Consider the following 23,659-nt stretch of genomic DNA (forward strand, 5'->3'; position numbering starts at 1 on the left):
TATACCATAATACACTTATACCACTCGACAATCTACGACAGACCTTGAGTTTTTAAATTATATCATTATATACTTTTTGCTGTATGCATATTTAATGGTCGAATACTGTTATTACATTATACTATTATAGGTACGCACAATTCTAGATGAAATATTCAATGATATTAAAATAAAAAAATTAACATTTATAGAGATTGAATGAAAAAATTGACCATACGTTGGTTGGTAGGTCGAAACACTCGAAATTAGTTCAACCCGTTGCTGCAGTAGTATCATCGGACATTTTATGAACATCAAAATTATTATGTAAATGGAATCAAATAATTAATTTTTTTTTTTATATGGGCACCTATATTTATAACTCGATCGTCATAAATTTCATAATATATTATACTGTTATTTACCGAAATTTAAAACATTTTTAATGTTCATTTATTACCCGTTTTCGCATGTCCATAAACAATAATAATTATTGTTAAACGTTAATTAAATCGATTCATTTACATAATGCGTTTTTTACCCGCCTTTCCATTCAAATTACCGCGAGGAAATCAATAATATTACTCAAATATTTTTTAATCACTCAAAATCCTTATGTTCGGAAGTAGCTAGCGCGCACTTAAACCAACCAGAGTTGAGTAAGATGTGAACTGTATTTTAAATCGACCTAGATGGCTCGACGCGATAACGATGCTATTATAACATTGTGTTTAAAATTATTTTCATATTTGAGGAAAACAAGAGTGTTTTACTGATGACATGATATCGGCATAAGATGGTTAATGATAAAATTAACGGCAAGACATAATTCGATGATACCTAGGACATTTTATCTTAAGATTATTTTTTATCACGGTATATATACAGTGTGATCCCATAAAAAAAAATAAATAAAAAATAAAAATATATCGTAACACACACACGACAAGAGCAGCGAATACCTATATGTAACATACTTATGAAAATACAATAAATACACACGAACAATACAATAAAATATCATACGAAAAACAATTATTTAAATGTACCTACCTACCTAAATAAGTAGTGATTGACTAAACTAAAATATTATATCGATCATCGTATTTCAGTATAATGTACTTATATCACAATACGAAGCCGATCGAATATAATAACACATAACAACAACAATGACTGAGTACCCGTACAAGACAAGTAGAATCGACACGTCAATGGGCGTTTATCGTGTTGCACTATATTATAATAATAATAATAATAATAATAATAATAATATTATAGTTTCATCCGTCGGAACCATCACAGTATTATTATATACATAATAATAATATTATATTGTGTACACTGAACTGCATGTCGATTTTCCCTCCGTCGGCGGCGACTGATCCCGTTCGAATACCAAAGACCTATTTATTATTATTACCGTGGTCATTACGCCGTGCGCAGTCTCTAATATTTCTAGTCTCTCGAAAATCGTCGATAATCTCGTTTTTACGCCTAACCGTCGTCGCTGCTGCAGCCTATATATATATATATATATACACACACACATACGTTTATTATAATATTATGTGTGTGTACTCGCCAACCTGCCATGCAGACAAATCCAGTTTTACTCATCGGACGTATGCGTAGGTATGGTATTATATTATAGGTACACAGGTCGTCGTCGCTGCGCGCGCGTCATGTGTGTAGACGACTTGCACAGCAGCAGCAACAGGTGTTCAACTTCTTTCCTCGCGTCGTAATATCGTTATGTATATAATATTATTATTACCTATATACATATTATCGTGTATGTAGTGTGTGCACTCCTCGACCACAACCCGCGTCGTGGTTACGTACCTATATATATAGGTATTATTATTACTATTATATCGCGGTCGCCGACCGGTTCGAACCCGCGACGTGCCCGCGACGTGCCCGCCACCAGACGTCGACCGCTACTCCATATTATTAATATTATTAATAATAATTCAGCGTTGAGAATAGACAACTAAAATTTCGTCTAGATAACATCCGGACGAAGACGAATAAACTTTACTTTTATCGTCTGGATAATATGCTGTTATAACGATAATCTCACTTTTATCTAGACAATCGATTTTCTTATTAGAATTAAAAATATTATATCAATTCAATAAGCTATGAAAATTAAATTCCGAAATATTTGGACGGTTAAAAGTTTTGAGCTTTTACAATTAATATTTTCGAGATTATTTAAATTATGGGTTATACATTTATAAGTTTATAACCTTATATTCAATTGACCGTTCTTAAAATCCCCAAATGGACTGTTTTAGATCATATAACAAGACATCATAATCTAAAATTCCTGAAAGAATTATTTGAAATTGAAAAAAAAAAATTAATAACCCATCAATGTCAGTAGTAAATCGCGTTGACTTTTAAAAACTGTTCATTTTAAAATTACGAAGAAATTACAAAATTCGAATTTCACGCGAAATCGTGATTTATAACCAATGTTAACATTCATTTTTCTGCGGTTTTTCCTCGATACTTGTTTATTTGTCAAGTAATACAAAATTCCAGAAATGTCAAAAGTCTCAAAAGTACTACCAAACTATATTATGAAATTCCATCAATAATAATAATAATAATAATAATAATATTGTTGTCTAGATAAAATATAGTGTAATATGAATGATTTAAGATAAGTCCAAACACTGCATAATATAATTTTACCATTTTAACCATGTTAATAATATTACCGCATGATACCTATAACCGCGAATGTATATCATACCCAATGTTAAGTGCTCGTGCGGGACGGCCTTTTATATGTACCTATATTATCGTTGTTGTCATTATTATTATTTACTATTATTGTTTCTGCTGTTGTTTTTGTTGTTGTTATATGATTATCGTGTTTATTGTTTTGATCGTCACACCAGGCGAATACAACTTGAAACTGAACCCCGTGACTCTGGACGACGACGGCGTGTACCAGTGCCAGGTGGGCACGGGAAAGCGAGGCGATCCTGCCATCAGGTCGAGGAAAGCGACGCTGACCGTCCTGGTGCCGCCGAACCGTCCGCGGATCACGCCGCAGGGCGATACGATCTACCTCACGGAAAACTCGCCGATCGACCTGGAGTGCATATCCGAAGGTGGAAAACCGCACGCAGAGGTGAGTGATTCAGCTTCATATTCCGATATTATGTTTTATTTTGTAGGAGTATCCCATACCATAATATGGTCGTCGTGTAATTATAATTATATTCAGAATATTGTAAGCTAATAAACCACAACGTGATGACGCAGACCTGTGCCACTAGATTTTGGAGCTAATTAATATGGATAATAATTTATAGAAAATGACACATTTGAATATTATTATTTTATTTCAAAATTTCGACTATACGATAAATCATCAAACTTTTTTCGGTAAGCTTTGTTAGAAAAAAAATCATCTCCGAAACAATATTATTAAATTTAGATTCTTTAAACTTCGCAACTATATATTGTTGTTCTCCACCGCAACGGTCGAGTACTTTTACACTAAATAATAAAAAAATGGACTCAATATAGGCACTCGTAAAATTTTGTGCATTTTACCGACGGTATAATATGAGCTAAACACACTCAAAAGTATATACCTATTAGACCGGAATTTTTTTGCGTAGAAAAATCGCACTGGGAACCAATAATACCTATCGTCGATGTATATTTATAGGTAGGTAAGGAAACGGATATTATTCGGTCATAGCCAATACGTTTTTTATTGCCGAATCGTAATAATATTATATATTATATATTATTATTGTGAGCTGCATATTCTATTCCGCCCACCCGGACGTGGTGGCGTACTATATGATAATGACATTTTCACGATCGTATTCAATTATTAATATTATTATTTATGACGTATGTAATATAGTGTAATATGTATAAAGCATAAGTCGGACAGATCAATCGAGTCGATATAATTCTCATAAATTGATCTATATATTAGACGGGTTGAGTGGGTGAGACTATATATAATATTAATATGTATCACACGATAATATACGATATTATTGACTTATGATATTGTATATATAGGTATTTTATTATTATTATCATTATTATTATTATTTATGACTGCTCTCGATATATATTTTGGTCACGCGCGTCGTCCGAGGTCCGACAGAATTTTTTCAACATTCCCACCACTCGAGAGTCCAGACAATATTATTTTCCATTGTTGTTTTATTACAATATATTTAATTCGATTGTAAAACATTAGCGTTTTGACGTCCCTACGAGTTTGCTTAATTCGACATACAGGGTGATTAACCGATAATGTTCATGCTAGTCCCTCTATAATGACGAACTTTTTCAAAATAAAATTTTTTAAATTTTTGTGTATAGGTGCATTGGTTGAAGACTATATATTTTGTTGACACTTGGGTTTAATGAGAAATTGAAGTACTCTCCTCGTCATTAACAAATTGAAATAATTTATATCCCTATAACAAATTGGTTAGGTGCAGTATATAAATTTCCTAATACTCACATTCGAAAAACAAATATTAATTTGTATCGCCGCCATAGGTCTCTCTTGACGTATCAAATAAAATATATTTTAATAATTGGATGGTCGTCCCTAATTAATATTCTTAAACGTCACAAAATAAGAATACCTACCTAATATCATATAATCGTATGGTAAATAAATTATAATAAATCGGATAAAAATGGGGTGTGCAACGGACGGTGAAACACACTGTATACATCCGTACACAATATAATATAGCATAACAGGTGCGTGATTTCGTCGATGGACATCGGTATACCTATATGTATGTCTAGGTATATCATAAGAATGATAATATATAATATTTCGTTTGTATATATTATTTTGACTCTCCCGTGTATTTTATTATTGATATTATTTTCTCCTGGCGCGTGTGAGTAGACGCAACGACCTAATTTATATCTCATTCAATCGTACACGCGTATATACACACATATACATATATACAAAGTCCATCCGTCATTAATAAAAGTGGGCTGTCAAGAACGATAGAATTTTCGGAATTACATACCTCCCGCCGATGATTGCACACGGCAAAGTTACAAGTGGGAGGTTCTGAACAGACTGTATACATGTCTCGTGTGTTTGATAGTGAGAAAATTACCGACTTGCTGCAGCTGCAGGTCTCTCGGCGGCCGCGGTGCGAACCCCTACGGGAATCGATGGCATATCTCATTCGTGTGTACTGATGCAATAATAATGGTATTATTATATTATTGTGTTTTATTTCAAGTGAGTGGGTACATATTATACATTATAATATAATAGATATTATATTTAACATAGACGAGGTGATTTATTTTATCGGTAAACGATCGTTTTATCGGAAAGTACTAACGTTTATGTAAATATATTTTATTTTATTTTTTACACGATTTGAGATCGATTAAAAAACTACAAACTTTTTCAAAAAAAAAAACATATTCTTTTGAGTACCTAGTCGAATAGTTGGTCGAAATAATATTTTCTATTGCTAGTTGGGTACCCACTCATTCTAAATTCGTATTAAAATTGCCAGAAATATATTATTATGTTTATGAAAAATATATTATGTTGTCGTTTATAAAACAATTTGAAAATGTTGTTTAACAATGACCTCAATTTATAGGTGTTATAATATGCAGTTTAAAAAAAATATTTACAAAAACATTCATAGGTACTTTCCGAAATAATACGAGTGTTTGACTTTTGAAGAATAATCACTCTGTATAATAAATGTGTGTTATTAAATGCGTACCTACCTACACAATGTCAGTTTCTTATGTATGGCCTTCAGTGGGGGAGGGGGGGGATTACGATTTTTGTATTGATATATGGACGGTTCCCCCTAGACGCTTCACGTTAATCTGCACCTTCTCGAATCTTTCGAATATTAATTGTTTAACAGTTTATTTTCATTTAAACATAATAATAACAATGATTAGGACGAGCGTGACTGTATACAATGCAATTACGTTTGAATCGAAAATAAAGTCCGACGGAACTCCTATTATAATATATTATAATGGAATATAGTTAAAAAAAAATATTCGTTGAATGCTATTCCGTTTATCAATTTCAAACGATAATTGATAATGTTAATAAGATCAATCCAATACTATTATAGAACCACTGAAAAAAAGTTTCGTTATTTGAAATTAATTTTGAGTACGCAATATAATAATAATAATAATAATATTATGTACTGCGATCAGTGACTGGAACCTTTTGAATTTATCTGTATCAGTTCCGGTACCAGTTCTCCAAAAATAAAATAACTGTCCCGGATCTGGTTTTAAAAAAAAAAATAAAGGTATCGGTTCCAGATAATTTAGGTACTGAAAAGTATAATAATTTTAAATACCTATCCGGAATGCGGGTTTAATTAAAAGTGTAAGAAATATTAGAAAACTCATAAGTATGATCATACATAACTTATACACAAATCAGTAAAACCATTAAATTATGATGAATAAAATTATTTTATTTTCGAACCTAAAAGAACCTATTTAATTAAAAAAATTCCTGTTCAGGTACTTGATTTATTAAAACAAAAGTTTTGGTTCCGGTGCCGGTTCTTAATTTTTTCTAAAGGTTCCGGTTCCAGAGCAGGTTCCTTAAGGCTCAGTTCCAGTCCCTGAGTCTACAAGCCGAGGAACGGTTTACGTTTTTCCATCGACCCAAAATGTCGACTTTCTTGCTCCGATTTGATATTTTCCTATTTTAATCTCGGTTTCGAAACTATTCATCACCGACCGTCGTATAGTGCTCGCGGCATCATACACCGATTTTGAATGTTGGGAGGGGAGGGGGATATTTATCAAAAATTTAATAATTTTTTACTCGTGTATGAATATAAGACTTGGAAATTACCATTTTAAACTTGCAGTACGATAATTTAATATAGAGGTAGTTCGTAAATAGGTGTGGAGTTAAGCAAATAAGAGCGTGCATCGCATATATTGCAATGGTGCGGGTTTAACGGTTGAAAAAAAAAATTGATTCGCTTATACCGGGAGTGAGATGTATACGTAAAAAAAGGGTAAAAAATGGAAGCGTGAGAAAACGTCGTTTGTCGCTTGTAAGTCTACACACACACACACACACACACACACACACACAGAGCATATTGAATTTATTTATTCGACGGCGCCGCGGCTGAGTATATTATACCCGTTTCTGTATGTATAATGACGTAATGTTTATTGGCAGTCCTTTTTATTTTAAATCGCAATGTCTACGGAGTCTAACAGAGTTGACAACGACACCGTATATTATTAATATTATGTATATAAAAAAAATACTAATAATAAAAATTATAACAGAGACTGCGGCAACCATATTATTATCATACCGAGACTGAGCATAGTGTTGTTATTATTATAAAGTCGTCTGTCGCGCGTGCTATAATGGGACAGTATCTGTATAATATAATAATATATGAGATACGTATCTTATTGGCTACATTAATTGTATCTTGTAACTTGTATCGTTTGACATTTGTTAATTGTATGTCTATATGGTGTACCTACCACCTCCCATCTAATGTATATTTAGATAATTTTTTTTTGCTTTGGCGTAATCGATTTTGTATATTATTATTTATTATGCGATTTTTATGTCATCTACGGAGTAAGATGTTTTATACGTCTACATACGAATGCGAAGGTACTACTATTACATTATTTTTATCTTACGAAAACCAATTAATAATATATTCAAATACGTTTTTTTTCAAATCATTTGTCTCGTGTTGTTTCCACTTAGCTGATTGACCAAAACACAAAATTAACATCGTAAAACGAGTTTAAAAAAGACACTGTGCGCTTTTAAGCGTGCTCAGTATTATATTTAGTAGAAATTGTTTTTGAATTTTTAACAAATCGTGTATAGGTAATTATTTTCATAATCTGAATTTCTGACGAATATTATTATCGTTTCTACGTAATATATTGTAGCGTTATTATACGTAGGTAGGTTTTAATAAGTCCCTATATATATATGTTGTACCTAACCAAACTATAATATTATGCCCAAAGTCAAATAGCAATAATAATGTTGAAGTGTTGTACATTTTATAGCGATCTTATTCCCCAAAATAACTAGGTACGCGCTTAAAAACATGTACCTTTAATCTTTGAGTACAATAATATCCAATATCTTTTCGAAAATGACGTATAATATTATGTGTTATATACTTCGAGGCGAATATATTTTACGGATTTCGTACATTTCGATACCTACTTTTTTTTTCAAGCCAAAAGCTCATTCCCGCCCGTATAAAATTTAAAATAAATACGCGACTGTTGAAATATGAGTACACGACAATAATGATGATAAAAAATATTATTATCGATTACAGCAATTATTTTAGCGGGACAGACGACTTTTCGTCGCGTGTTTACCCATACATCGTCATTATTATCATTGCGGTTACGAGCCGGCGGAGACGACGACTTCGACGACGACGAATAATATTATTATGTACATAATAATATTATAATACACTCGTGTATAATCACAAACGATGCATTTCATGCGACGGCGACGCGGTCGAACCCGTTTTCCGAGAGACGTAAAAAAATAAATATAATATTATAAAAAACACGAAAAGACAAAGTCGACCTCTGCGCACCTGTATAACGTATACACACAATATCAAACATATATTATAATAATGTATACGAAATCCATTGGATAATATTATTACGGGTATAATATAATGTTCGTAAAACTGGTTATGAGGCGCCGCCGCCGCCGCGATGGTGTCGGCCGCCCGGTCGGTTTGTGTCGCGCGAACGTCGCGTGTAGCCGCGAACGCCACTGCCTCTGCACGCGTCCGCGGGAGGAGTCGATGGGTACACGACGACTGCCGAGACCGGACGATAACACAATATAAAATAATATATCAACAGGTAGGTATTTATATTGTTGTAAACGTGCGCGTTCGTTTGCTGCTGCAGCAGCGCATGTTATAATACGCATCGATATAGGAGGTATAAATGTGTATATTATTATTATTATTATTATATACGTTGGCTGTAACGTCGTTATTGTCGTTGTCAACACCCCGTTCACACACACGCACACACGTCGCCGCAGTGTATTTTAATAAAGACGCATCTCTATTTTTTTTTTATTAATGTTCTTAAGCCCGGCAACTTACTATAATATCATGAACATTAGCTGTTTCTATATGGAGGGGGGGATACGGTAGGATTGGAACACGCCGTGTGTGCATGCTGTGCGCCACTGAAATCCCGGGTGATCACACATCCGGGAACCAGTGACACCGGCCGATGCTTGCACTCAGAACACGTTTTGTGCAACAACCGCGCCACACCGCGCCACATATTATGCACCTATGTAGATGGTAATATTATAATTAGTGTTGTGTACAATATTTCACGTCTCTTCAACCACCCGCTCAAGAGGACGTCGCGGGTCGTACGCATAATATATTCCAAAGTATACGGCTAGAAGTTACAATTTTGAGCAGTCGTCAGCTTAAATATTATATTGACCTATCATCGAACTTAGATGTAAGAATATTATTTGTGTCCTTTTCGTTGGTTTTTTACGATATTTTTATTTTCGTGAATTGTGAGTACCCACGTAATATTTACAAATGCTCATAACTCGCTTAAAACTAAAAAGGTCTTGGAAAACTAACGAGAGGAAACGTCATATTAGAACGTTCACATACTTTTAAGTTTGATAATAGGTCAATTCACTCTAATATTTAAGCCAACAACACGAAATTGCAAGACGTACATTTTGGTATATTTTTCGTTAGCAAGACGGAAACAACACATGCGGGTACGGCGTCCTCTTAAACTTTTCATAGACTTTTTTCAACATTTTCACAAAACTTTCTTTTCGATATTCGAGACAGGCGTCGACTTTTTTTTGTACAATGTGCAGTCACGACATTATATAGTTACCTAGCTATACTAAGCAATTGTTCAAAAGTCGTTATATACGGATGAATGCGCATGCGTCTATCCGAAATTAATTTAGGTAATATAATTGATAATGATATATAATACGAACGAAATTATTATATTTTAGCCGAGTACATTCATAATTTTGATCGCGATTTATTGATTTTCTAATTGAACATTTTGTGGATGTTAGCAAAACCTAGAAATAATAACAAAACTAAAAAAATTAAAAAATAATAATGTTTAGGTCCCATAATGCCTAATGTAAAATGTTTGTATAATTATTACACTTGTCTTTAATAATATTATATTATTGAATTGATGAAAAATATTTAAAAAAAAATCTATTGGAAACATGGCCTATGATGACTATACATTATATAGTCTGTACGTTGTCTGCAAGTGCTCAATTTTGATATACACAGTCAGCTAATGGTTGCTTTCACTTCTATTATCATTAATAAATTTCAAACAATTCACAGTCCTCGAAATGTTATTTTTGATAGTGAAAAGTTTCAAAACTTTTCATTTTAGTAGCCATGAGTTTTCAAGATTTTCATTAAGTAAATTTGAAAAGTTTCACTTACACATAATATTTCCTCCATACAAAACGTATAATCATATAGGTAATTATAAATATAGGTTAGCACATTGTGGAATGGTTCTTTAACGTATGACACGACCTGTAATTTTTAAAACTATCGGAATTTTTTTTTTAAATTAATTGATTTTTACACAAGATTAAGTTATTAACAATTATATATAAAAAAATTTATATTTTTAACTTAAACTGTCGAGTGTTTTAATATTTTTTAATGTCATATTGTCATATTTTTTTAGGTATTCCATGTATAAAATTGCACTAGTTTAAAAGAGTAACGATGCACTCGTTCCGGTCATTATATTGAACCATACATAATATCTATTGTTTTTTTTGTTACATATCACAAATAAAATATATCGGTCGACTGTTGGTAGAATAATTTCTAATTTCTAAAGTTTATTGTTTTTGTTATAACATTAATGTCTATATAATATTATATTGGTACAGCTATACAATAAAATTTAAAAATAATAAAAAAATTTGACAATTTTTCAAAACTAGGTACCTAATCATCAATAAGTACTACGTAGATAATCAAGAATAATAATATATGAATGGGTTATTTAAAAAAAAAAAATGAATAATAGCAACAATGATCAAAATAATTAAGTATTACATATTATTTAAAATGTATAAGTTCTATATTTAGAATGATCGAATCGAGTGCAATTCGAACATTACCTAGTTTGAATCCTAGTTTGCAATTCGAACGTAATTTGGTTTAGGTTGAGAGCAGTTCGACAATCCCCGTCCTTATGAACGTCATCGTATAAATCAATAATTGTCTAATACTTGTTCGAGTGTAATATATTATGTATGTATGGCTACGAATCTTTTCAATTGCGATGGGTACTATATAATTACCTACTTATTAAAAACTAAACGATGAATACTTAAGAGCCAAAGTCAAGTGTTAATAATTAATATTCAACAAGTGCCCATGCATTCGAGATGATGTATAATAATTATACATCATAATTATTATCATTTATCATGGTCCGATCTATATTTTATCGACTACCTGCAGCGTCGTCGTCGTTATAATATATAATATCACTGACGGTCGATTGACATTGGTCGCGGCGAGTCGACGGTCTCATAAAATAATATTACTATTATACTTTTATCACCCTGGCACTTGTAAAGGACCGGAGCGGTTTTTTTAAAATGTATCATTTCGTCCATCGATAGAAATAATATGCATCAATCGTCCCGTGCAGGCGGTGCACCTACCTTACTGCTGCCGACATCATCATCTCGTGCCTATATACCGCGATCGATATGATGTAATATATTATTATTATTTTCTAGTTAGTCGGTCGCTGAATTGTTTTTCACAAAGCTACATCAATAACGATGTATATATAGGTATCGTTTTGACTTTTGTGGGATTATAATAACATAACTCAATATCGTACATGGGGTAGAGCGCAGGTATATATATATATATATATATAGGTAGGTATATGATATTATATTGTATTTTACTAATGCCACCGCACTGCGGATAAATATATTGTGTCGTAATTGTTTGTAAATATATATATATATATAAAAAAATACCACATCGACTATATTATACCTATACCTACAGCAGACAATATAATATATTATTACATAAAATGTATAGTTATCCCGCCGACGTGGCGTAGTCCTGCTCATTCTTGAACGAGATTTTTTTGTAGGGCTTAATTTGAGAATAATGACCCGATATGTTTATTCTTCGGAAGACAAACTAGTATTTTCGAATTGAAAACGGCGCTTTAATGGTTTTCTAAACGGCCATTTATGCCCATACGAAATAACGTGAATATTAATAAGTCGAGTTCTTTACGTCGTTGTCTTTGTAAAGCGGTTACTATTCCACAAAACAATATTATACAAACCCGTGTTTAAGTGCATTAATATAATATCATGTTTACGAATGCTTATCATCGTTATAGGTACCTACGCCTAGTTATAAATAATCATATAACATTATACGCATGATAAATAATATTATATTATATATGTTCTACTGCAGGGGCGTATCCAAAGTTTTATTTCACGGGGAGGGGCGGGGGTCTGGTTAGGCTAATAAATGTGTAGGTATATGGCATAATAGTATGGTCTACTACATATATGTATATGAATCAGCCAAACTTTATAATAATAGTGAGCTTAGGTCAGGTTAATATAATATAATGGCATTGCGTTTGTATTTAAAATTATAAAAAAAAAAAACATTTAAAACACTACTGCTGCAGTGTATTATAAGCAGTACAGTAGGTAGGTACTTACATCAATAGTGAAATACTAAAATAGCATTATAAAACGTTAAACAAAACGACAATACGTGAATAACACAGTGAATAACGAGTGATATAATATTATATCAAATAAGTACCTATTCCATCAGCTACTGTATAATATTTATTAAATCATATTATTATAACAAATAATGGTTGCTTTTCAAAACTATAAGTATGTTTTGCGACGACTTTAAATTACCCACGTAAAGAGACGAATATGTTATTTTCAAAAAACGTTTATACTTTTCGAGCTGTAATGAGTGTTTTTACTGTTTAGAACAGACCGCTGCGCGGTGTACACCATCGTCGTATTGTTGTACTATTATATAAGCTGCCCGTCGAAGAATGAGAATAATGGTCTATGTACATTTTCTGAAAGCGCACCTACCTAATAACGAATTCTTTTGTGTCGTCGGAAAAACTGCTGCTGCAGGAGCGTTCGTATATATAATGTCAATAACAAGCTTGACGAGCAACAATCGAAAATAATAATAACAATAATATATTCTTATCGCATTGTCACGACCTATCTTAATCCTACCCTCCACCCACAACCACCTCACCGGCGCCTTCGCCAAAGTTTATTCTATACCTATGCCAATGTGCGCAGACAGAACACCGCCTGAGCTGCTCTGTAATCGATATCTGACAACACGTAGGTCTAGAATGAAAAGGTTCTAAATCGTTTTTATGAAATCATTATCCAGGAGAGCAATTTTAAGGTCTGAGTTCAAATATTTTACTCCTCGAACAACATTTTTTGAAAATTAAAGTTCTAAGGCATGCAGAAACTTGTATAATTTAATTCACAACATTATAATACCTAATTATTTGCTGTATTGGTTGGTATACAAATTAATAAATTACAAATTATAAAATGTTTAGTATGAATCGGTTCCCCAACATTAGACCCTTTACATCCTAAAATAAAAATAATATATTATATTTAATTAGAATCTTTTCATACTAAAGTATTGTTAATAATTTGGTTACATTAACCGATCATTTTCAATCTCATTAAATAGTGTTCATAATTTAATTTTTGGTGATTTGGAACCATTTACTTTAAAAAAAAATCGTCAATAATAACGATCTTATAACCGTAAGTGTTAGCTTACGATCATCGATTCTCCGCAAGACCTGTACGCTTTCGTATATCGTGTATAATGATCATATTATTATTATTAAATTATGCGTGTATTATAATAATATTACGAATGATATTATATAGCTGTAACGTAAACGGGAGAATCTATAACAACGGTATTTATTTTTTTTCATCATTTTTTTGTGTCGATAGCAAAAAAAAACGGGTCAAAAGGGTTTTTTTTAATGAAAACGCGTGCATAATATTATATACTTTCAACGGCCGACCGAGAATAATCGTAATCTACTCGCGGATGCGAACATTGTATAATATTATAAATTATAATACTCATACGTGGCCCGATTAGGCTGTAAATACCTACAATGGTCAATATAACATGCAGCTAGCATGTAATATAGATTATCAAATATTTCAAACCGCGTTCAATATATTATTATAATCTTTTAGCCACAAAATAATTTACGTTTTTATTTTGTGATATTCGTGTATATATATGATATTTTCGAATGCTCGCGTCATCTGGACACTTGACGATCGTTTACGATCTTAAAAAGTGGGTGTCACTCTGCTGTACAGTAGGTTACAAGTGGATCACCATATAATGGATTGTATTAAATTTGAATTCAATGATAATATCATATCATTGCATACGAAAACGATTCTGAGCGGAGACCGGATATTTTATATTGTTATTATATTTTATTAAAGCCTGTAAGTTGAATTGATATTAAAAATTACAAAAAAATAACTAAAATCGTTATTTTCATTCGTTTCTATGGTGATAAACAAAGCGTTAAAAATTAAAATCTCCATTTTTAGTGGTTTTGTCGGTGTTTTTTCCCGTGGCATTAATTAACTATCGAGAAAATCGAAAAATGACCTTCCTAAAGTATCATATCGATCCAATTTGCTAAAAGATAAGGTAGTATAATATGTTGAGATGCAAGCACTCCTTCTGGTAGAAATTTCGTATATATAGGATAGATATATAAATAAGAATAAATAAATAAATAAACACCATTGTAAAACCACTAGATCCCTCGCTCCGCTCAGAATCTAAAAGGGACATTTTGAAAGAAAAAAAATGGGTTCGTTTCGCCAGACGATTAAACTGCAGCTTAAGCGGCATCACACGTGGTATTCGAATGAACTAAAAAATCGAGCTGAAATCAGAATTTGAATAAACGCATAACTAAAATACATATAGAGTGGAGGGTGAGCGTGCTGGCGAATCTCACAGCGGCTCTGCGTAGTTTCCGCGAACAAAATAATATCCGGCAATACATAGGTACGCGCGTGCATAAAGAGGTAATTATATTTCAAATTGTTAATAAATACTTTTTGCAACTTTTTATATTATAATAGTGATGGTCTGTTATCACGCGAAAACGAAATTGCTCGCCTGAAATTAATAAGTAGGTTGGTAGGTACGCAATAGTGTTCTGCTCTGACGATTTTACCTATAGAGGTATAAGTACCCTACGTTATGTACGGGGTGAATCACCGAGCATAACTCACTTCTACTTCCTTTATATAATAACGAATTTGTCAAAATTATTTTTGGAATTTGAAAGTATATACTTAAAGACCTATCAATAATTTAGATTGTTTTTATACTGTTTCTATGAAGTGTCCCGTTTCCAAACTTCTTTCAATTTTTTCTTTTCATTTTCAAAAATACATTATATTTGATTATTATTTAGGTACCTATATTAACAATTACATGGGGAAAAAGTTGTTTCTCATCGAAAAAACCGTCGGTATCGCTACGCAGCTGCATGACACTCCTCAATTATTGGTATTAAAAAATCTAAGTAATTGAAAATAATAATATTATAATATGGTCTTGGAGTATAATATACTTAAAAAAAATTCAGAATTTAAATAAATTCCCTATACTAGTGGACGAAATGGGGGTGAGCATGCAAGCTCGGTGAACCACCCTATATACTGCTTTATCGTTAACGATCGTACAGCTTTCGGTTTGACGATTTAGAGTAGGTAAACGTGTTTTTGTTCGCACGATATTTCATTTTATGATATTATATATAGGTACCTACTGCATTTGTATCGTAATAGTAATTATGTGTGTTTCCAAAACCCAATGCTGTGATTGATTCGGCGGCGTACGATTTATATCCATAATAATAATTATCATACACTCGAGATTTGTTTCGTTCGGTTTCCCGCCGCGAACGGAAGGAAAGGCAGCCGTTTTCATGCGTGTATAATCATATTATTATTACGATTATAATTATTTTATTTTCCGGCCCATAATATTGTAACAACGTGACCCGAAAACGGCGAGAACCGTCGACGACTTCGGTGCGGCCGTGTGTCATGGCGATTAATAACGTACACATTATACAACACACAACAATATATTATACCTATATAACAATAATAATAATGACGATGATAATAATAATAATATCGACTAGACGATGTTTAATGGGACACGGCTGAATAGTTATGCGCGTCGGATCCGTTCAGCGTGTGAACAAACACACGCGCCGCACGCACTGTTTATTTTGTGTATTAACGCCACCCCCCAACCACCGGGATTCGGTGGGGTTAAATAATTATATATATTACGGGTCCGGGGTGGAATCGTGCGGTACACATAGGTAGGAAGGTACGCTAAATTATAGGCCGCCGCCGACGACGATGATGATGTGTGCCAGACGGAGATTTGACGACGACAAAGCTTTTCGACAAAGATTGGGGTCGAAAAATAAAAAAGTGGAAATTGAAAACCTCCCGCTCGGACGCGCAGCCTCGCGGCGGCCAACACCTGTGATAAATAAACCATAACGTAAACGAATGAGAATCCGTTTCAAAAAAAAAAAATAATAATAATAATATATAATGCCGGACGGTATAATTTTCTCCCGTCACGTCATTGTCTTCTGTACCTACCTGCCTACGACTGCAGCTGCTGTTCTCCGATCGCGCGGATTAGCGGCCAAGAAAATGCATTATAAATGCATTTGATGTTATTACGTTTTTCATCTCGCTATAGTGCACTTTAGAAACCTCGAGTAATTGGACGACGCGATTCCACCCCCCGGCCCAAGCCACAGTACGCGAGTTCAGCCCGCCGACTGATTACTAACATAATATATATATATATATGTGTTTATCTCCGGATTTCGACGCGAACGAATTAATTTTCATTAATTAACAATATAGCACTTGCGATAACAGTGCGCGGCTACGACGTGGTCTGCACGCGTGTTTTATTATTTATCGTCTCTCGCGTATATAATATACAGAGTGGTTCACCCTGCACGATCGTCCCGCAATTTCCTCAGAACATAATCAATATGGTTTTGTTAAAATTTCGATATTTTGATTTTCGATACATATGTTTTTATCAACTATTTATTTGAAATTTGATTTAGATACGCCGTCATAATATTATATTTTACGTATATAGGGTGTCCCATACAATGCGTGACTTTTGAATCTGCAGCCATTTTTTTTAAACATTTTTTTGGCAGCCCTGTTCTTATCATTTCTAGTATCTACTATTATTCCGATTTAATTAGTAGTTGTCGATAAGAAATGATAAGAACAGGGCAGCCGACAATATATTTAAAAAATGGCGGCAGATTTAAGAGCTGCGCACTTTATGGGACACCCTATATCAAAAAGATCATCGGCTATATTATGTTTTTATCTTTGGATTTCGATGCGAACGAATTAATTTTCATTAATTAACAATATAGCACTTGCGATACCTGTGCGCGGTTACAACGGAGTCTGCACGCATGTTTTATTATTAATCGTCTCTCGCGTATGCATACTGTCCCGATTTTTCCTCAGAATATAATCAGTATAATAATTGTATTAAAATTCTGATATTTGGGTTCTTGATTTTTGGTACATATGTTTTTAATAACTCACAAACTATTTATTTAAAATTTGATTTAAATACTTATACGCACCGTCATAATATTATATTCGAAGGATCAAAAATATCGTCGGCTCAACTATTTGCGGTAAAGTTGTAGGTTGGTTCGCGTTTGAAAAAAATAAAACAAGTTTGTTTCGCCACTGGAATCCATCACTCGTATTTCGTCCGTTTAAGCTATAATATATAGTATGATATTCATATTATGCAGTCGTATAATATTATGTTAATGAATGTTATTATTCGACGGGCATTCAAAACAATGTGACGCGCGCGATCACCCGTTGTATTAGTGATGATATTATTATTTGTTCGTTGATATATTTTTTTTATATACCACGCCGACCACACATCATACAAACGTTATATATAGAGTACGCTTATATAATAATAATTTGGAGGGATACTTATGTAATACCGTCACGAAAAAATGCCGTCTGAAACTGGAAGAAGAAATACGTAAAAATAATAACGTCTGTATTAGGCGCTTTTAATTTGGGATCAACGACGGCGATGATAACGTTATTTAATGGCCTGGGCTCATCATCGTCCTTAAAGTCGATTAACAATTAAGCGCCGGCCGTCCTCTTAACCGATGGCTCATCACCAGCCGAGACCACACATATACCTACAGGGGCGTTACCGTATAATACATAAAGGTGTATGCGATAACGATGTAATTACTAATTTCGTAATTTGTCTCGACACATCAATCCGTACGTATAATATTATTATAATAATTTAATGTAACGTCCGTGTGTACGCATCATGCTCACAAAAAAAAAATAAAATAGTTTTGACTGTGCGTATATACTGTGTGCTCACGAAAAAATACCTTAAACTATATTATACGCGATATAATTATGACCACGACGACCACGACGATAATGATCGGTTTTAGTTTTTAATGACTTTTTTTTTAAAAAAAAAATCATCGATTAGTATAATATATGTTATGATGCGTGTGGTACGCACATCAATTTTCAACGTCGTACGTCTGAATTCTAAAAAATAATATACCGGACAAGCGGAAAAACAAACCCACCCTGCGGAAAACTCTCGCTGAAATTTTGTCAGGAGGTGTCCGCTATTCCGAGAGTTCAGATCGTAGAAAGTATGTACCTAGTCACCATGAAAATGTCCGCTATTGGGAGGTGGGGAGGTTTTGCTGTATAACATATCATAGTAGCTCGTCTTCTCCGTAGAATATATTTTAACCATCGTAGGTCGGTTTACATTCTACTTCCATCCACTTTAAAACAAACATTTGACAAGTCCTTTAGGCCTATAATATAGACGAAGTACTGTACCCCGACCCGACGTCTTACCTCAACTGTCCCGCAGTAGAGGAGTTTCGGGGACGCCACTGCTCTCCTCGATCATAATATTTTGTACATATCCCTCGAGGCTATACATAGTGTCACGGTCGTTGTACGCAATTCTTCCGGATGTCGCTTATTACGACGTGGCCGATAATTCTCCATCGTCTGCGCCTTTTAATCATTTCCATCGAAATGCGTTTCGCCATCCAACAACTGCTGCTATAAAATCCCTCATTAGTTTTTCTCGCCGTTCCAAACAGCCGCCTCTCCGGTCTTCTCCACCGCCACATTTGCATAAGTATATAGCTTCCAATTATAATTATTATCTTCGCATTTATTTTATAACCCGCCAGCATGTTTCACATCCATCACGAGGCACAATGTTCAGACATAATATTATATTAATATGTTTTCGTCAGCCTTTTTCACAGTCGTTCCGTTATCATAGTCACTTCGATATGTATATTATGGGTAATTTGATTTTGTGACTCTGACCTACATATCATCACACGGGGTTGAACTTAATTAACGATATTTGATCGTAAATATAGGTATCGCTACAGATAATAAAATATTTGGCTAATATTAACTGATACCTGCGTTATTATATTATACAAGCTGAATATGTGCACTACGTTGCCCGTTAAATGTACCAACTTTATATGACTCAAGCTTTGTTCAATTCGTTATTTAATATTCGGTGTATGGTGTTTAAAATTAATCTTAACTTTTCCGTTGCCCGGAATAAATATTCTGATTCACAGCACTATATTATCAGGTAGATCGTGGTAGATCGCGGACCTCTAGTTTGTACGCAAGTGTATGATTTAACTCTAAAGTACCAAAGTTATATCAAGTCTGTCGTACCTATGGTTGATTAATATAATCAATTAATACAAAATCCTAACCTAACCTGTTGCGTTACTGCTGTATTTTTGACATCCAGATTTCCTACTTTTCCGGTGGATTTTCCTAAAATTTTATTCCATAATAATAATAATCTCCGTGATGTACTCTTTCGTTTAAAAAAAATCAAGAAGATCTGATAAGTAGTTCCAGAGTTAACCCTGTACAAAGATTTTCATTTCACATTTATATAGTTAGAAGATATAATATATTGACAAAAAATAATATTACAAATCAACAAAGGTGCCCGTAACCAATAGCAAGCAATATACAATACACTATAATATTATTATAATTTTAATCCGCAACTTAACTTATTGTTTTTGGCCATGTCGCCAGGTGTACACTTAAGAGGCCATAACTCCGGAACCACTTATCGCATAGCGTACAAACTTCACAGAAACCATCTACATATCAATCTTAATATGCCTTGACATTTTTATCGAAATCGGTTCGGTGGATCTTGAGTTATAAAATGTATTCAAAATGTACACTCATTTTTATATATATAGATACCTACTGCAGTGTTCGGACCGAATGCATTTAAATATTTAATACACGTCGTTAATGTTTAATCAGTACTATGAACAATAAATTACGCGTTAAAATAATATTACATTATATGCCTATAATAAAACATTTAGACATGAATAATTTAATTTAATGTTAAACTCATTTGAACCATTCAATCCAATTTGAAATTCATCTCTCGTGGTCTGCTTCAAATCCTGACCGGCCTATAACTTCGGCGATTTTGTATAAAGCATTTATATGACTAAATCGTTGGGAAACGGTTCCACTTCATTTCGCCACTTGATACACATAGAGCTATATACCTCCCTCTTCTGCACACCAAACAACCGACTAACCTGATAGTGATTTTTTAAATTTCCAACATATTTCATAGTATTTATTGAAAATAATATACTCTACTCCCAACAAACAAACATAAAAACCAATATTATGTTTTTATTATTTTTCAACCAATGCACATAGTCGACTGTATCGTTTAATTTTAGTATATTTGTGACCGTGGTTTAAATCAATAAAAAAAATATTTGAAATTAATCAAACAGACCTCTATTGTGTACAGTTAAAATTTGTTTTCAAAACCAACATTATTATTTTAGCGTTGTCAGTCAAATCGGTTTTATTTTATGTTTAACGATACTGGGTTTATGATAATAATAACGGTCGATTGCGTACGATTTAGAATTCGAACTCTCTTTGTTGTATATTATATTACCCTCTGAAAAAATTCCCGTATATGACCGACGTCAACAATTTATTAGTTTGTATTGTCGTGCATATATTTTGTGTGGCCCCTCGTAGGAAAATATAACCGCAGCATAATATATATGGATCTCTATCAAAACGATCTTGGCCATCCCACCCATTCACTAGACTGCAGTTGGGGACCTGAACCAAGAATAATATTTGCGAATACATATAATGGTTATATTACAATTTACCGAAGATGTTTTGCAAAAACTTCTGAGCAGAGTGCTGCAGTTATGCGCACGAGGTATTCTTTGAATTTTAATGAAAATCATAGGTATAATATAATATAATATGATCCCGTGTACAATAATTAACCGTAGTCGATCCGACACAGACTTCCTTATACTTAAAAAATAAAACCCGAAGCCGGGCTAGGATAGACGGACGTATGTCCTACACGGGTATACCTCTCTAGTTGAGTGTTGTGCGCGTGCAGTGGGCTTGTAGAATTTTAAATAATATATTATAGGCATGTTCGGTGTGAACCCATATAGTCGAACTACACATCTCAAACGAGACATGCACGCGTTGGTCCTTTTGTGATTTAACATTTCTTTAATATTTATTATTACACTCTTAAAAAATTCCCGTATAATATGACCGACGTCAACAATTTATTTTAGTTTAGTATAATTGTTGTCTATATATTTTATGTGGCTCTTCGTAGGAAAAATACAACCGCGGTATATTGGATCTCTATCAAAATGATCTTGGGCATCCCTGATAAAGACCAAGAACTATCCCCCCCCTCGTTCACTGAACAGGTGGAACTAAAAATAATATTCGCTTATGTATCATAACCGTTATATTAATTTACCGAAAACGTTTTGCAAAAACAGAGTGCTTGGGCACGAGGTATTCTTTGATTTCGTTATGGAAACCATAGGTATAATATTATAATATGATCCCATACAATAATTACCGTAGTCGATCCGACACGGAGTTCCTTGTGCGTAAAAAATAAACCCATGTCTGTTCATCGTTCGGAACCGGGCCAGGACGTCAATGTGTAGCATATTATGTCCTACACGGGTAAACCTCTGTCTAGTTACGTGTTGTGCAGTCGGCTTGTAGAATTTTTAATAATATAATATTATAGGCATGTTCGGTGTGCACCCATATATAGTCGAATTATACATCTCAAACGAGACATGCGCGTGTTGGTCCTTTTGTGATTTAATATTTCATCCGAACAAAAACGTTCATTATTTTTTATTTTATATAGAGATGTTTTCCCAGGGTTTAAAATAATATATAATGTTTATCACAAGCGTTTCACGACTTTGAATATCTAAGCCGCGTTGTATATAATATATATATATGGTTTTTCATACACACTCGAAATGTACTTACACACACACACACACACACACACACACACACACACACACACACACACACACAAAGTCACAAACCATATTATATATATACGTATAATTTAAATAACAACGAAGGTAAATCGTGATGATGTCGTTTATTTATAGTTTTTGTTTTTTTTTCTCCGACGAAAGGTAACAAAAGAACCTTTGATGACTATTTCATATTTGTTTTCGATGTTTATACAATATTATCATAATATACTCTTCATCGTATCATATAAGATATACGTCCAAATAATGCGGGTGGGTTGAATGTTTACAAAAGGATTCACCGAGCATAATATTCACACACCCCCCTCCACCCCACCAACGCACCATCCCTTAATAATGAATTTCCACGAATTCTGTTTCTTGGAATTTTTAAGTACACCTAAAGATTAAAATATTATATTTTCAAATATTCTTATTTTTTTTTTTTCGAAACCCTGCACTGTTTTTACTCGATTTTTATTAAATTTACTGCGTAAATCATTAATCCAATTGTTCTGTGAATTTGTTGGTGCATCCAAGTAAAAATTCAAACTAATAATTTATTAGTTACTGAACTTTATATACATTTTAAATGATCATATAGGCCACATGTCTTCAGGTCTTCTAAGACAATAATTACATCACAGATACCATCGTCATCGACAGCAATCGTGAGGGGGTTTACGGGGCCAACTCAAATAATTTATTATCATAAAAAAAAATGTTTTGTAAATCGGTTACTATTATAATATGGTTTTGGTTTCGGAATCCGTACGACTTTATCTTCGGCGAGCGATCAATCTCAAAAAACGAAAATATCAAAGGTCATTCGTTAGCGGGATTATAATTATTATTATTTATATTACGTTTGATTGTTATTAGCCGGTAGACATGAAATATAATTTTTTCTTGCTTTATTGTATTGTTATTCGTTTCGGCT

General features: G+C 33.3%; 1 protein-coding gene across 1 annotated transcript in view; it reads left to right on the forward strand.

Moving 5' to 3' along the window:
• LOC100570201 (irregular chiasm C-roughest protein) overlaps positions 1-23,659 on the forward strand; it is a 254,376-nt gene that overhangs the window by 60,035 nt on the left and 170,682 nt on the right. The window contains exon 3 of the mRNA XM_029491102.1: positions 2,895-3,130. Coding sequence (XP_029346962.1) covers positions 2,895-3,130 — 236 coding nt within the window. The remainder of the gene's footprint in view (positions 1-2,894; positions 3,131-23,659) is intronic.

This window comes from Acyrthosiphon pisum, chromosome X (genome assembly GCF_005508785.2).
Source record: "Acyrthosiphon pisum isolate AL4f chromosome X, pea_aphid_22Mar2018_4r6ur, whole genome shotgun sequence".
NCBI lineage: Eukaryota > Metazoa > Arthropoda > Insecta > Hemiptera > Aphididae > Acyrthosiphon > Acyrthosiphon pisum.